This window comes from Euprymna scolopes, chromosome 22 (assembly GCF_053919585.1).
Source record: "Euprymna scolopes isolate OS-2025 chromosome 22, ASM5391958v1, whole genome shotgun sequence".
Lineage (NCBI taxonomy): Eukaryota > Metazoa > Mollusca > Cephalopoda > Sepiida > Sepiolidae > Euprymna > Euprymna scolopes.
The window spans coordinates 109,818,355-109,833,353 of record NC_136503.1 but is presented as its reverse complement, the minus strand read 5'-3'; the positions used below and the strand labels follow the sequence as shown (position 1 = coordinate 109,833,353).

Here is a 14,999-nt window from a genome sequence, read left to right as displayed (position 1 = left end):
ACGCAGCAAAAATGTTGAAACGCTAAATGCTTTTTTTTGTTGTTTTAAAAAATGTGATTTAGTAATTAATATTTGGTTGATGGTGGGGGGAGGGGGGTTACTATACACAGATTCGAAAAAGTCGTTCAAAAACAAATAAATGAAAGCAAAGGTAAGGTAATTTACGTTTCTACCTAATTGGATAATTGTTTAGTGTTTTTATGTAATGTAAAATGTTTAATTGGCTCAAAAAACAGAAATGGTCGCGAATTCTGTTGAATACGTTAAGTTTGGGAAAGTAAGTTGAAAACTAAAAACTATACAAAACAGTGTCTGAAACTCACCGAACATATGTTACCATGACATAGGCTGGCATAATGGATAGGTTTCTGACAGTATTTTGTATAGTTTTTTTAGTTTTAACTCACTTTCTCTAACTTAAAGTAATCAACAGTGTCCACCACCATTTGTAGCTTTCAAATACACCAATAAACACTGTTTTTCGAGCCGACAAAACGTTACATTAAATGAAAAGGGTCTATATTACTAAACACAGATACAAAGAAGTTGTCAAAAAATAAATATATAACAAATAAATGTTATCAAAGGCAAGAAAAGTAAGTGTTCTACCTAACTGGATAAGATTTTAGTGTTTTTATGTAATGTATAATCGGTTCAAAAACATTCAATGTTTATCGGTATATCTGAAAAATACAAATGGCGGCAGACTGTATCGAACATGTTAAGTTTGGGGAAATTTTGGGAAAATGAGTTTAAACTAAAAATACTGTTAGGAACTCACTCAATATATGTTACCATGATGTAGGCTGGCATATAATCGGTGGTTTTAAACTTTTGCTCGATACAGGTGACGACTTTTAAAAATCCCTTTTAGTGATTACCTGGTTTGAGGATATTTGTACAACTAAACGGCAAATCTGCTCAAAAAAATCCGGTATTATTTTACTTTAAGGCCCGTTTCACGTTCATATATAACGAAATATTTTATTGTAGATTTCGGTGTGCTAAAAACGAATCTGCAAACCGTTTACGTAGCAAAAAAAAAGTTTTCATGACATTCATTAAATTACTTTTTCGAAAAGTGGGTGATCACTTTTCAATATAAATTTAACTTAGAATGAGCACCCACTTTCTGGCCACCTGAGAGAGGGGCATTTTTCTGTTTCTTGGCTAAAAAGTTTTTTGTTTGATTTCTTTTGCATGGTAATAACCCCTGAACTCTGGGACTATTTTCCATTTAACAGCCGTAGCCTTCGTTTACGATATGCGTAAGCATAAACGAAAGCTGTTTAGCCAATAAACATGGGAAAAAATCCCCTCTCTCTCAGGTGGCTAGAAAGTGGGTGCTCATTTTAAGTTAAATTTACATGGAAAAGTGATCGCCACTTTTTCGAAAAAGTAATTTCTTCATATCATAAAAACTATTTTTTTGTGACGGAAACGGTTTGCAGATTCGTTTTTAGCACACCAAAATCTACAAAAAAAAAAAATTTGTTATTTACGAACGTGAGACGCACAGCCCTTAATGGAAAATTATATCAAAAATCTGGGGGAAAATAGTTTTCAATAAAAACAGCAAATGAATTCGATAGAAAAAAAATGGATGCTATTTTTTTTTCTTTCTGTGTGTTTCTTGGCTAAAAAGTCTTTTTGTTTGATTTCTTTTGCATGGTATTAACCCCTGAACTCTGGGACTATTTTCCATTTCACAGACGTAGCCTTTGTTTATGCTATGCGTGAGCATAAACGAAAACTGTTAAATATGCATTCGCGTACCAAACTGCCTTGTCAAAAAAACCTTTAAGCCAATAAACACGAAAATAAATGCCCCTTCCTCAGGTGGCCAGAAAGTGGGTGCTCATTTTAAGTTAAATTTAGATGGAAAAGTGATCACCCACTTTTCAAAAAAACATTTCTTCAGATCATGAAAACTATTTTGATACCCCTTGGGCGTTGAGTTCCATGGCGACCCGCAGAATTATTTAATGGTCGTTCCCTTAGTACCCCCCTAGTCAAGGCTAACGCATGCGCACGTAACATTTTTTATTTATTTACTTACGTGGTGGAGTTTCTATACTGATAGGTTTTTTGAAATTTTTTCACTGGATTATTATTGATTGAACACTAACCAGATTATGAAAAAAAATTGAAAAAAAAAAATCATTTCAACATTTGAAAGGGATACTCACTTTTTAGTTACCACGTTCTGGTAAATCGGTCACTTTTTATTTATTTATTTATTTTTTTTTCTAAATACGGAAGTGTCTTCGGGAGATATAAAATGGTCGCATGTTGACGAAGCAATGTATCGGGAGGCGTACGGGATTAAAAATTATTGGTAAATTTTTAGATTAGGTCCACCTCCTCAATTTTCTTTTAAATGACGACTTGAAATGGTTTTCGACTATGCTGAATACGAAAATCGCATCGAAATTTTGCAGAAATAAGTAGTTATCAAGATATAAAAAGTTGTATTATGCATTGTAATCTTTGGCGGCCATCTTTTTTACGTGTGTGTATTTGTTTATGGCGCGTGTGTACGTAAAAAGATGGCCGCCGAAGAATACAATGCATAATACAACTATTTATTTCCGCAAAATTTCAATGCAATTTGCGTGTTCAGCATACTCGGAAACCTATAAATGTCGTCATTGAAAGGAAAATTGTGGAGGTGGACCTAATCTAAAAAAATACCAAATTATTAAACATTTCTCCAGCATGTTAGTGAAATTTATAATACTTTAAAAAAATTAAAAAGAGACAAAACAAAAGTTTTGAAAAAAAACTCACCTTTCACAAAAACAATTAAAAAAAAAAAAACACAAACTGACTAAATAAGTAAAAAAAAAAAAAATAATTAAAAATCTCGAAACTTTATTTTCATGAAAACAATAAAAAAAAGTCCTGTTCTCTCTATTTTTTTTCTTTGAGAAACAAATATATTTCTGACTTACAAATGCGGTAGAGACTCATTATTTTTACTTTCTATGGTTTTGATATACCGCGTTTTTATTGCTTACAAAATGGGTGACTGATTTAACAGAACGTTGTAACTAAAAAGTGAGCACCACTTTCAAATGTCGAAATAATGATTTCTTTTTTACATTTTTTTTAATAATCTGTTTAATTAGTGTCCAATCAATAATAATCCAGTGAAAAAAAATTCCAAAAACCTATAAGTATAGAAATTAAGCATGGGAGTAATGTTTGTACAACAACGTCGCCTTTCGCACTTTTACAAACATTTTTTTAAAAAAGTAACTAAACCATTTATTGATAATTTGTCACGTGTACAAACATTTATTTATTTACGTAGGCTTAACTCCTTTCATGAATGAGAAAAGTTTTACTCTTTAAGAATAATAAAAGGAAAAAGTTACTGAACATTTATAAAAGGACTTCTTTTCATGAAGGCCAGAGGAATAGTTGGCCGAAAATTCGTGAAACAACAACAATAAATAAAAATGGTGCTAATGCAGAGAGCCGCGCTATTTTTTAAATCATATTTCCACGTTTAAATAACGTTTTACGATATGTTTTTATTTATTTATTCAATTGTAAGGTTAAAGTACAGAATAGGTACAAAACATCCTTACCTCCCCATGTTAAGAATGACTTTTTAAATAATAACATTATTTCAGCACGGATCACTCTCTGCATGAGTAATCTTATATATAAAAAAAAACTCAAAAGCAAGCAACAAACTTTTTTTTTTGCCTTATATAATAAAGAAAAGATGTGTAAATTAAAAAATTTGGAAGATAAACAAATGAAATATGTTTTTTTTTTTTTTTACTTATCGAGTTAACAGAAAATTAAACCTTTCGTCAATTCGTGGCTGTGAAATGAATCGAACAGGAAGTTCAGTTTTATCAACAGAACAGATTCGCAGAAACGATAAATAAATATATTTATTTTATTTAATATTTTAATTTTAATTAGGTAAATTTATTTTAATAACATAAAAACATATCTCGACTTTAAAAATGGGTTGTCTGAAAATTTCAAATAAATTGGTAACGTATAAACATGGTTTTATTTCTTTAGAACGAACCAACTTTACATTTATATATATATATATATATATATATATATATATATATATATATATATATATATATATATATATATATATATATAGTTGCGGGAGAAAATCTAGGGGTAGAGGTTTACGCTTCTAACCATGGGGTCCCGATTTCGAATCCCACTAGAATGACCACTCTGATGAGTCGGACTTCCGGCTTGTTGGCTGTCATGGCTCTTGTGAACTGCGACGTTGTTTGACTGTGGAAATAATTATATAATCTCTCACAATCTGAATATATATATATATATATATATGTGTGTGTGTGTGTGTGTGTGTGTGGGTGTGTGTGTGTGTGTGTAAATTATTTCAAGTTAAGAATATTCAGAGAATAAATTATAACGATAATTACGATAAAGTTACGAAGGGTGAAATCACCATATCTGTATAAGATATGTATTTCATCACGGTGTTGATTGGTGGCGGTATGAGGACTTGATATTTAGAGGGGAAAATACGAACTACTTTCTCTAAAGATGATGCAATCGTGATGGTGTTCCTCCTAGAATGTAATGTAGCATTTTATTAGAACGACTAGATGTGTCTAAAATACCGTTCTAAATGTATATAAAATAGTGGCTAATAGTCTAGACATAATAAATTTGTATGCGGCATCTGTTGTTGCAAACGTACAGTGCTTTGGTCCAGAGAGGAATTTCTGTAATCTAAATATTATATATAATATAATATATATATATATATATATATATATATATATATATATATATATATATATATATATATATATATATATATATAATAAAGTCGTATTCCTGTCTGTTTGTTCACAATTTGGTTAATATGTACAAAAGGTACACCGTTTCACAACTTTTATTTCCGCACGAGTTCTCTCTCTCTCTCTCTCTCTCTCTCTCTATATATATATATATATATATGTATATATATATATATATATATATATGTATATGTGTGTGTATGCATATATGTATGTATAGTAAGTCTTGAAATAAAGACGAAACGTTGACGAACACATAACATGGTTTGTTCCTTTTTATTTCTCTATATGTGTATATATGCATGTCTCTCTCTCTCTATATATATATATGTATATGTATATATATATGTATATATATAAATATATATATATGTATATATATATGTATATATATAAATATATATATATGTATATATATATAATATAAATATATATAAATATATATATATATACATAAATATATATATATATGTATATATATATATATATATATATATATATGTATATATATATATATATATATAGAGAGAGAGAGAGAGAGAGAGGGAGAGAGGGAGAGAGAGAGAAGAGATCAATAAGTAATGATCTATAATGATAAGTAATATGATTGTACATCTAAATCTAAAACAAGAATAGATTTTAACCCCGAAAAATTTATACTAAATTTTCTGCAAGTAGCAATGGCGTAACGGATAAAGTACTTGGTGAAATTCAGAACTAAGAAGTTAAATATCCAATCCTCAGTGCTGACCATATTAATAATACAATTGCGAATTACATAAGACTTTTACTCGGTCATGGCTGACGGAAATAGAGCATGCTACAACCGTGGATTAAATAAATGATCCCATTCGAAATTCCCTGGCGATTTTCTACTTCAACAGGAATATTTCGCAGTTCTTTTGACAAAAAAAACCCCTCCAGATTTCAACAAGATACACCTGAAGAAGATCGGAAGTTTGTACGAATAACACTCAAGATGAGAACAATAGTCCGAATAATCCAAAACTACGAATCCTCATCTCAAAAATTTAGAACCGGAATTTTTATATTTGAGTTTCTTTTTTTTAATGTTTTCTGCTTTCTATTTATTCAGTTTATTGTTTCGACATATTGTCGCAAACTTTATTTATTTTGTACTTTTATTCTCTCCAAAACGCTTATTGCTACTGTTTGTTCACATTACATTTAAATTTATGCATGTTGATACAGTCATGGAAACAAGGAGAGAATTCCAAAGGTAACCAACCCACAGCAAGAAACTATTACATTAGAAAGTTTTCTAACATCTTGGGGATCTTTATAATATATAAGAGGTGGGATGTTGCTGCTAATTGTTTTATGGAACTCGCTCTAGACAATGTTTGAAGTCACTTGATGGAAGATGTTAAAATATTAGCTGAAAGCAAAAAAAAAAAAAAAAAATAGCCAACGATAAGTGTTTGATGGGCAGATTCCGATAGCAATTCTTCCCACTTTGTCAGAAACCTCACCAACTGAATATGAGAACTAAAGGACTAAATAAAAGATCAAAAGTTATGAGGCTGCCGAAAGTAAACCTAAGATCCACGGTTCTACTCTCTTTAGTGAGGGCATTTTCGTTAAGGTGCAGCAAGTTTGACGATGAATATTTCGTGGAGGTACTTGTGAAACAATCCCATAAGTGTAAAATCGCAGCGATGGCACAGAAAATGGTCACCAATCTGATACTGGTCAGGCTCAACGTGTCTTAACTTCGGTGATCTGACGAAAACCGGTGTGTCAACGTGATTATCCTGTATGATTGTACTCATGCAATGCCTGGAAATCACCAACGATTTCTTGAAAGTGTTCGGTAATTCATCTTTTTTGTTTTGCTTTGATGGGAAACGTTTGCTTGCGTTTAACACCACGGCTATCATTTGAATTTTACTGCAAAGCCATAACTAAATTTAAATTTAAACAAATTAAGATATAAATAAAGGGAGACTACCCACAACTGGTGCTGTGTAAACAAAATGTCAATGTCGCCTAAGTACAGAGGTACATTCAATAATATTCACAAGAGAAAGTCATATTAGGTGTGAAAGAAATTATCATAAAATCCAAAAAGTCAATGTCCGAAGAAATTGTACTCCACAAGGTCAGAAAAACATCACCAATGTAATCCGATAAGCGAATGTGAAATAATGATATCCAAAAAGCCAGCTTAAAACAAAATGAAAGTCCATAGAATATCTAATAAAATGATTGCGGAAAATTAAGTTTTATCATCCTGAAGAAGTCCGCTGGAAAATGTGGACGAAACGTTGATATTTTTCTAATGCTATAGGTTTTTCTTTTCTTTTTTCTATAACATCTTACAATCGTATCTATTTTCACACACACACACACACACACACACACACACACACACACACACACACACACACACACGTGGGATCCTTCAGTCTTTGACAGACTATGGATACCCACAAAGGGGTGCCTACGCGTGAAATTCTTTGTGGCAGGAGGTGCGCAATCTCCAACCACACCTCTCCTGAGTGGACATTGTTAAATGCCAGTGGCAAGTGAAGTGTGTGTACAGGACGACTGGAAACAAATGCTGAGATAAGCAGAGAGCACATACAGCGCCTAGAATTCTCAAATGGTCACCCATCTGGTACTAACCAGGCTCAACGTTGCTTAACTTTGGTGATCTGACGAGAACCGGTGTTTCAACGTGATTATGATATATATATATATATATATATATATATATATATATATATATATATATATATATATATATATGAGCAAACAGTTAATAAAATATGTTAAAAAACACTCTGAAATAAGTTAAAAACATATTTAATCTGAAAAGGAAACACTAGATAAATGGATAGTCCTTAATCCGTGGAGTTTCGAAGAAATACTTTCCTTCTCATCAGAGGGTAGGAATTAGCAAAATGCGGGATCGGATTTTGCATGCAGAAGTATTTGATGAAACAACAAGTAAGTCAAAGATCTTACTTGAAAACAAAAAAAGTGAAGCAGAGGGAATATGGTGAAGAAAAAGGTGATTACACATGAATAGATAGTCGGGTGGAAGATAAAAAATCCAGTGACGGTAAAATCCAAATGTAAAACTTCAAGAAAGTTAAACGAATTTCCATTTGTACAAGTAAAATCCAGGGAAATCCCGTAATTGGAAGAAGATGATCCATAATAATCCAAAGACAGAAATCCATGGAATAATTCACAAAAATGTGTACAAGGAAAAAAGAAAAGATTCCAATAATATTAATAAAATAAAAATAAGATATGCTTTTCATTCTACTGCCGTGATATATAAATAAGAAAAATCATGGAAGAGAAAGAGGAGAGAGAAAAAAAAAAGATGATAAAGATGATATATATATATATATATATATATATATATATATATATATATATATATATATATATATATATATATAAAGATGATATATATATATATATATATAAAGATGATAAAGATGATATATATATATATATGTGTGTGTGTGTGTATGTGTGTGTTTGTGTGTGTGTGCTATATCACCATTTATTTCCAAAGAATTCAGTACGAATAATAGTAATATAAAATATACTTATGGCAAGTGAGCTTCATAGAAACGCTTGCGTTTAATTTCATCGAGGGAATTTGTCAGGCTAACTGATAAAATATCATTATCCATAACTGATAAAATATCATTATCCATAAGGCAGTCAAGTTCTACTCAGTTCTTCCATTTCAGCTAAAATTTAAATTTATGACAAACGAACTCCCCCCCCCACTTCCCTGCATATGTGTGAATCAACTAAATGTCGAATGAGAAAAGATGCCCCTAAAAATAGTGACGAGGGCTGTGAAAGTTGGACGTTCGCACCTTGCTCTTGAAAAATCCAAATCCCTTGCCACCAAAACTCGATCTCCTGTGCCACCAAAATATAAACTGGCTCCGCTAATCAATAAACCGCACGCCTTCTTCGAGATGCGACCATTGCTCCAGAACAACCAGCGTTTCTCGTTTAACTTGCGTTGAGCTGAAATTGAAAATAATTAAAAAATAAATATACAACAAATAAATGTAACCAAACGCAAGGTAAGTTACTCTTCTACATAACCCGATAAGATTTTTGTATCCGTTTTAACGTTTTAAAGTAACTACTCAGTTCAGTTACAACAACAAAAAATATGGCTGCCATAAGCATTGCACGAAGACACTTGATAATCGCTCAAAAATCGAAAATTTAACAAAATGCTAGTTGAACATTACATTTTCGTACGGTTTGTGACATTTTTGTATTTTGTTTAATTTTCGATTTTTGAGCGATTATCAAGGGTCACATCCAGCCCTCGGAGAGGGGGGGGGAAGGTAGAGAAAATTTTATAGAGAAAAAGTGAGAGAAAAAGAAATAAGCAGAGAAAGAAAGGGTAAGAAATAATGGGAGATATGTACATAGAGAAAGGAAGAGGATGTAAGAAAAGAGAGAGAGAGAGAGAGAGAGAGAGAGAGAAAGAGGTAAAGTGATAAAGAGAAAGGTGAGAAGAGAGTGGGAGAGAGATGGAGTTTGTTTAGTCAGTAATAGCTGTACCTCACTTTAAGCTAAACTTAAAGTGACATTCGGAGAGAGAGAGAGAGAGAGAGAGAGAGAGAGAGAGAGAGGGGGGGGTGATGCAAAAGAGCGCGTATGAGCGCGTGGGAAAATAGCAGCAGCGTTAAAATATTAGCAGCAGTAGCCGATAAAAAGGCGCATATGCAAATTAGGAAGTGTGCGCGAGATGACGTGACAAGAAAAAAAAAGAAAAAAAAGGACACCACGTGGTCGAGGGAAGAAAAAAGTCGACACCGAAAAAGATGGACGTGTAAAGTGAAGGCGAGAATGGGCTGGCTGTGGTCAGCATGCAGGAGAAAAAGAGGGCGGTCGAAATTGATGGACGTATAAGAGATAGATGTCTACGGCCGGCGTTTAGTGGAGCAGAAGCGAGAGAGTTTTTAAGTTGGTGTCAAGACGGGGAGAAAGAAAAATATTTATAAACGACACGTGTTAAAAAAGAAAGAAAAGCAGAGTTGCATTTCTTTCTTTCCTTTGTGCCTGCGACGTGTATGTGTGTGTGTGTGAGAGAGAGAGAGAGAGAGAGAGAGGGAGGGAGAGAGAGAGAGAGAGAGAGGAGGCGACTTTGTTCGATATTCACCTTCAAGTAGTTGCATCGACGGTTCTTGAAAAACCTCTTCCAGATGTCCACTCGATGCTGTTGGCGCCGGTTCAAAGAATTCCTCCTTTATATATCTGGGGTGGGGCTCCGAAGCCGTGCACGATTCTCCACTGTACCCCTCGTCACATTCGCACGTCATGCTCATCCCACAGCTTCCGTGTCCATTACAGTTGTCTAGGCACATCATTCCGATGAAGACGTTGTCTATGGCCCACTCTGGGGCGTAGTCGAACTGGAGGATCTGACCTTGAGTCCATCGGAAACGGATGGAGCTAGTGAGAAAACGAGAACCCGTAAGTTCGACGGAGAATAATTGTGATTATTCACAATGACCCCGTCGTGAAAGTTTTTGGTAAACGTTACGTCATTACGGAAACATGGACGACCCAGACCGGTTTCAGTTGAAAATCGGTTAATGATGTAAAATTGTTCCGCTTACCAGACCGGACTTCCTGCTTTTGTTTAACATAACAGATTCAAACCATTGAAAAATATTGTATTTTATCTTCCCCCCCCCAAAAAAAAAACAATACAAAAAAATGTATTCTATTTTCTAAGTAATATATTTTAGTATACTAAACTAGCTACAAACCATTGAATAGCATTGTATTCTAATGCTACAAAAATAACAAAAATAAATAAATAAAACATTTTATTTATTTATTTTCAAACTATCATCCTCATCTTTCTAGTTTTTTTTTTCACAACGTTCCTCTGACCTTCGTCAAGTGGTTAACCACAACAGAATAGGAATGGTGAATCTTCAGTAATTACTGCCTTCCATGGTTGCCGTCTCACCACCTTTTGGCCATCTAATCCTCTGGTCGGCTTTGGTTAACCACCTGACGAATACCAGAGGAATAGTTGGCCGAAACGTCGTGAAACAACAACTATAAAGATGGGGATAACAGTCCGCAAATAAATAAATAAATACACAAAGGAATTCTAATAATTAAATAATATAAATAAAACATTGTATTCCATTTTTCTCATAAATATAAAGAAATCAATAAATATCTAATAAAGTAATATATTGTTGTAATAATAAAACAGACTCAAACTATTGGAAAAAAAACAACAACTTTGTATTCTATTAAAAAAAATATACATAAATAGTAAAAAAGTATTATTTTACTATCAGAACCCATGGAAATTCCACGGTAGTTGAAATTTTTTGAAACACATTTTAAATAAAATGAGTAAAAAATAAAACAAATAACGACGAATTTAAAACAATTTTTTTTAGCAAATTCTTTTTAACCTTTCAAATCTAAAAAGAATTAATTTAAAAAATTCAGATTTTTTTTTCAATGAAAATTCGACACACAACACATTGTTTTTTTTTTTTGTATAATTTTTTAATAAAAATTATACAGGAACAGATATCAATTAACTTGTACATCTTTTTATTAAAAAAGATATCAATTAACTTTTTATAAAAAAGATATCAATTAACTTTTTATAAAAAAGATGTCAATTAACTTTTTATAAAACAGATATCAATTAACTTGTACATCTTTTTATTAAAAAGATATCAATTAACTTTTTATAAAAAAGATATGAATTAACTTTTTATAAAAAAGATATCAATTAGCTTTTTATAAAAAAGATATCAATTAACTTTTTATAAAACAGATATCAATTAACTTGTACATCTTTTTATTAAAAAGATATCAATTAACTTTTTATAAAAAAGATGTCAATTAACTTTTTATAAAACAGATATCAATTAACTTGTACATCTTTTTATTAAAAAAGATATCAATTAACTTTTTATAAAAAAGATACCAATTAACTTTTTATAAAAAAGATATCAATTAGCTTTTTATAAAAAAGATATCAATTAACTTTTTATAAAACAGATATCAATTAACTTGTACATCTTTTTATATTTAAAAAATGAAACTATAATAAAAAATAATCTCTTCTAAACATGACGTTTGTTTATTTATAAAATAAAATAGCCAATTTGAAACTGTAAACAGACAACCATGCCTTTTTTTGTTGGAAAATTTTTGAAGAGGAAATGGTTTTAATGATTTTAATTGATAAAAAGCGACTGTAAAGGGAGGTAATTCGTTTCTTATTAATTAATATTTGTCTCGATGATGTTTTTTTGTGTGACACTGGACGTACGAACAAGTACATTAATATTTAGATTTATTATTTCATGCAAAATTTAATCAAGAATTACTTATTTTTGTAAAATATACGCAATAAATAAATAAATAAATAAAATAAAATTTTCTTCAACTCAAGGTTTTCACCTGACACCGGTAGGCCGGATCTAGAATCGCCCATACTTCCGTAACGTAAAACGTTACTATTACCAACATAAATTAATCAATCTCTATTTATTTGTCTTTATCTTCTCATTTGTGACCTATTTGCGTTAGAAAATTTAATATTTAGTTTGTTGATATTATTTGGGTACTTATCTTGAGTGTCATTTTCATATCATTTCGGCTGATGTAACCTTCGACCTTCTTCAAGTGTATCTTGTTGAACTCGAGAATATTTCTATCGAAGTCAGTAATCTGTATGGAATTTCGAACGGAACCCTTTATTTAATTCATGTGGTTATCATGTTCTCATTCCGTCAGCCATGACCGGGTAAAAGTCTTAAATAATCTGGAATTGTATTCTTTAGTACCGACCACGTTTAGAATTGAACCCTCAACCTTCAGAAGAGTGTCACTTGGAACTAAATTTTACAAAGATTTTATCTGTTACGGCACGCGTACGCCGTGTCTGACGGAATGAGAGCATGCTAGCTCTGTGAATTACATAAAGTGTTTACTGTACCGTAAATAGTGTTAAGATTAATAATCCATGTTCAGCCATTTTAAATTTGAGAAGGAGTAAGCAAAGTCTAATTTAATCATTTGAATATGCCTACGTTCCCGTTATATACTTACTTCGACGTTTCTTCGTTATTGTAGCGCAATTAAAAAAAAAAATGAAATATTGAATTTCAGATGAAACCAATGGAATATACTAGCTGTGTGAGTTGAAAACTCTCAGCCTAACTCGATTGTCGCCCTCTAACTCAGAAGAGTGACATAGCTACGTCACTTCCTGTTCCCCATATTTCTCTCTTTTTCGCGCCAGACCTTTGAGCAGTCAAGATGTGACAAACACCGCTCCGGTGGGGCCATGAGCCACCACCGCGTTCCTGACTAGCCAGTCAACCCTAACCCTAACGTTACTCATCTCTCAATGAACTCTTATTCTTCCTATCACTCCTATCACTTCCTATCTTTCGCTGATATATAACGGTATGTTTTCGTCATCATTATGCGACCTTTTGCTATTTCAATTCCTCTACCATTAAATACATCCACCATTACGCACATGGGGATGGGGTCGTCTATCACACAGTAGACCATCCTGTCCCCAACATTCTGGTAGACCGCCGACGTGATTTATTTGAACAGCGACAACAAGCCTCTCCTTCGTCGCGTCGAACATCTTTGTGTTGGTAATGTAATGTGAGAAATTCTACAATTATAAGCAAGTCCCTCATTGGCTGATTGGTCACCCACTGTCTTTGCTTAGACCAATCAGATTGGTCGAGATTTTAATCGCCGAGCGATAGGCTTGGCGGGTTTTTGAATCCCTTTCTTCAGTTCCAGGTACAGCAGCCGTAGAAGAAACATGGAACTCAACTCTCTCTGGATATGAGATAGTTTGCGCTTCTACTCTTCATCTCCTTGAGACTTTATTTTTTAAATCTTAATGATTAGACCAAGTTATTATTAAATATGTCTCCCAGATACATTTTAAGGTCAGAATTATTAAACTGTCTTAATGGCAATTCCTTGAAATGAACATGCTTTATGAACTTCTCTGATGTCGACTCTAGTCGAGAATTGAATCCATCACCAACACACACACACACACACACACACACACATATATATATATATACGTTGCAATCATATATATATATATATATATATATATATATATATATATATATATATATACGGATTATTAAATCTATTTACGGTACAGTAAATTGGTTTCAGTCTTCGTTTAAATATAATTTTTTTAACGTAAATAAATCATAAATTTAAATTTAAAATACAAGTTAAATTTATACATTAGAAGTAGATAGATTTTAGTTGCTTTTTTTACGGCATATCAACCGTTTTCAGATTATTCAATGCCGAATGTGGTAATTTTGTTAGAACGTTTTTATGCTTCAAATTGTTTCGTATCTTCAAATATCTATTCAGGAATTTTGGTTTGGTTATTGCATACCAACCCTTTTCAGTTATCAATAATTTCAGAAAACAAGTTTTTATCCTTCAAGTTGTTTATTTCTTTAGTAAATATCTTATTAAGGGAGTTTGGGTTGGTTGTTTTGTTTCACGGCATGCCAACCGTTTTCGAGTCCAATCATTTTGGTAAAAGTTTTTAAGCTTCAAGTTCTTTATATCTTCAAATATTCATTCATGGTGTTTAGTTGCTTTGCAGAGAAAAATTGTTTTTTTCATTGGCTTTGAGTTTTGAAAAAGGAATTGAGTTTTGAAAAAAGAATTGAGTTTTGAAAAAGGAATTGAGTTTTGAAAAAGGAATTGAGTTTTGAAAAAAGAATTGAGTTTTGAAAAAAGAATTGAGTTTTGAAAAAAGAATTGAGTTTTGAAAAAAGAATTGAGTTTTGAAAAAGGAATTGAGTTTTGAAAAAAGAATTGAGTTTTGAAAAAGGAATTGAGTTTTGAAAAAGGAATTGAGTTTTGAAAAAGGAATTGAGTTTTGAAAAAGGAATTGAGTTTTGAAAAAAGAATTGAGTTTTGAAAAAGGAATTGAGTTTTGAAAAAAGAATTGAGTTTTGAAAAAGGAATTGAGTTTTGAAAAAGGAATTGAGTTTTGAAAAAAGAATTGAGTTTTTAAAAAAGAATTGAGTTTTAAAAAAAGAATTGAGTTTTGAAAAAGAAAAAACAACAATAACATCAATGTTTGCTGCATTTTAG

General features: G+C 31.9%; 1 protein-coding gene and 1 pseudogene across 1 annotated transcript in view; both read right to left on the bottom strand.

Annotated features, from left to right (window-relative positions):
• The window catches only part of LOC145243628 (reelin-like), a 280,927-nt gene that overhangs the window by 92,326 nt on the left and 173,602 nt on the right, over nucleotides 1–14,999 (bottom strand). The window contains exons 39-40 of the mRNA XM_080106652.1: nucleotides 10,000–10,292; nucleotides 8,690–8,846 (exon numbers count right to left, since the gene is read on the bottom strand). Coding sequence (XP_079962778.1) covers nucleotides 8,690–8,846; nucleotides 10,000–10,292 — 450 coding nt within the window. The remainder of the gene's footprint in view (nucleotides 1–8,689; nucleotides 8,847–9,999; nucleotides 10,293–14,999) is intronic.
• On the bottom strand, nucleotides 7,422–7,538 carry LOC145244261 (5S ribosomal RNA; annotated as a pseudogene).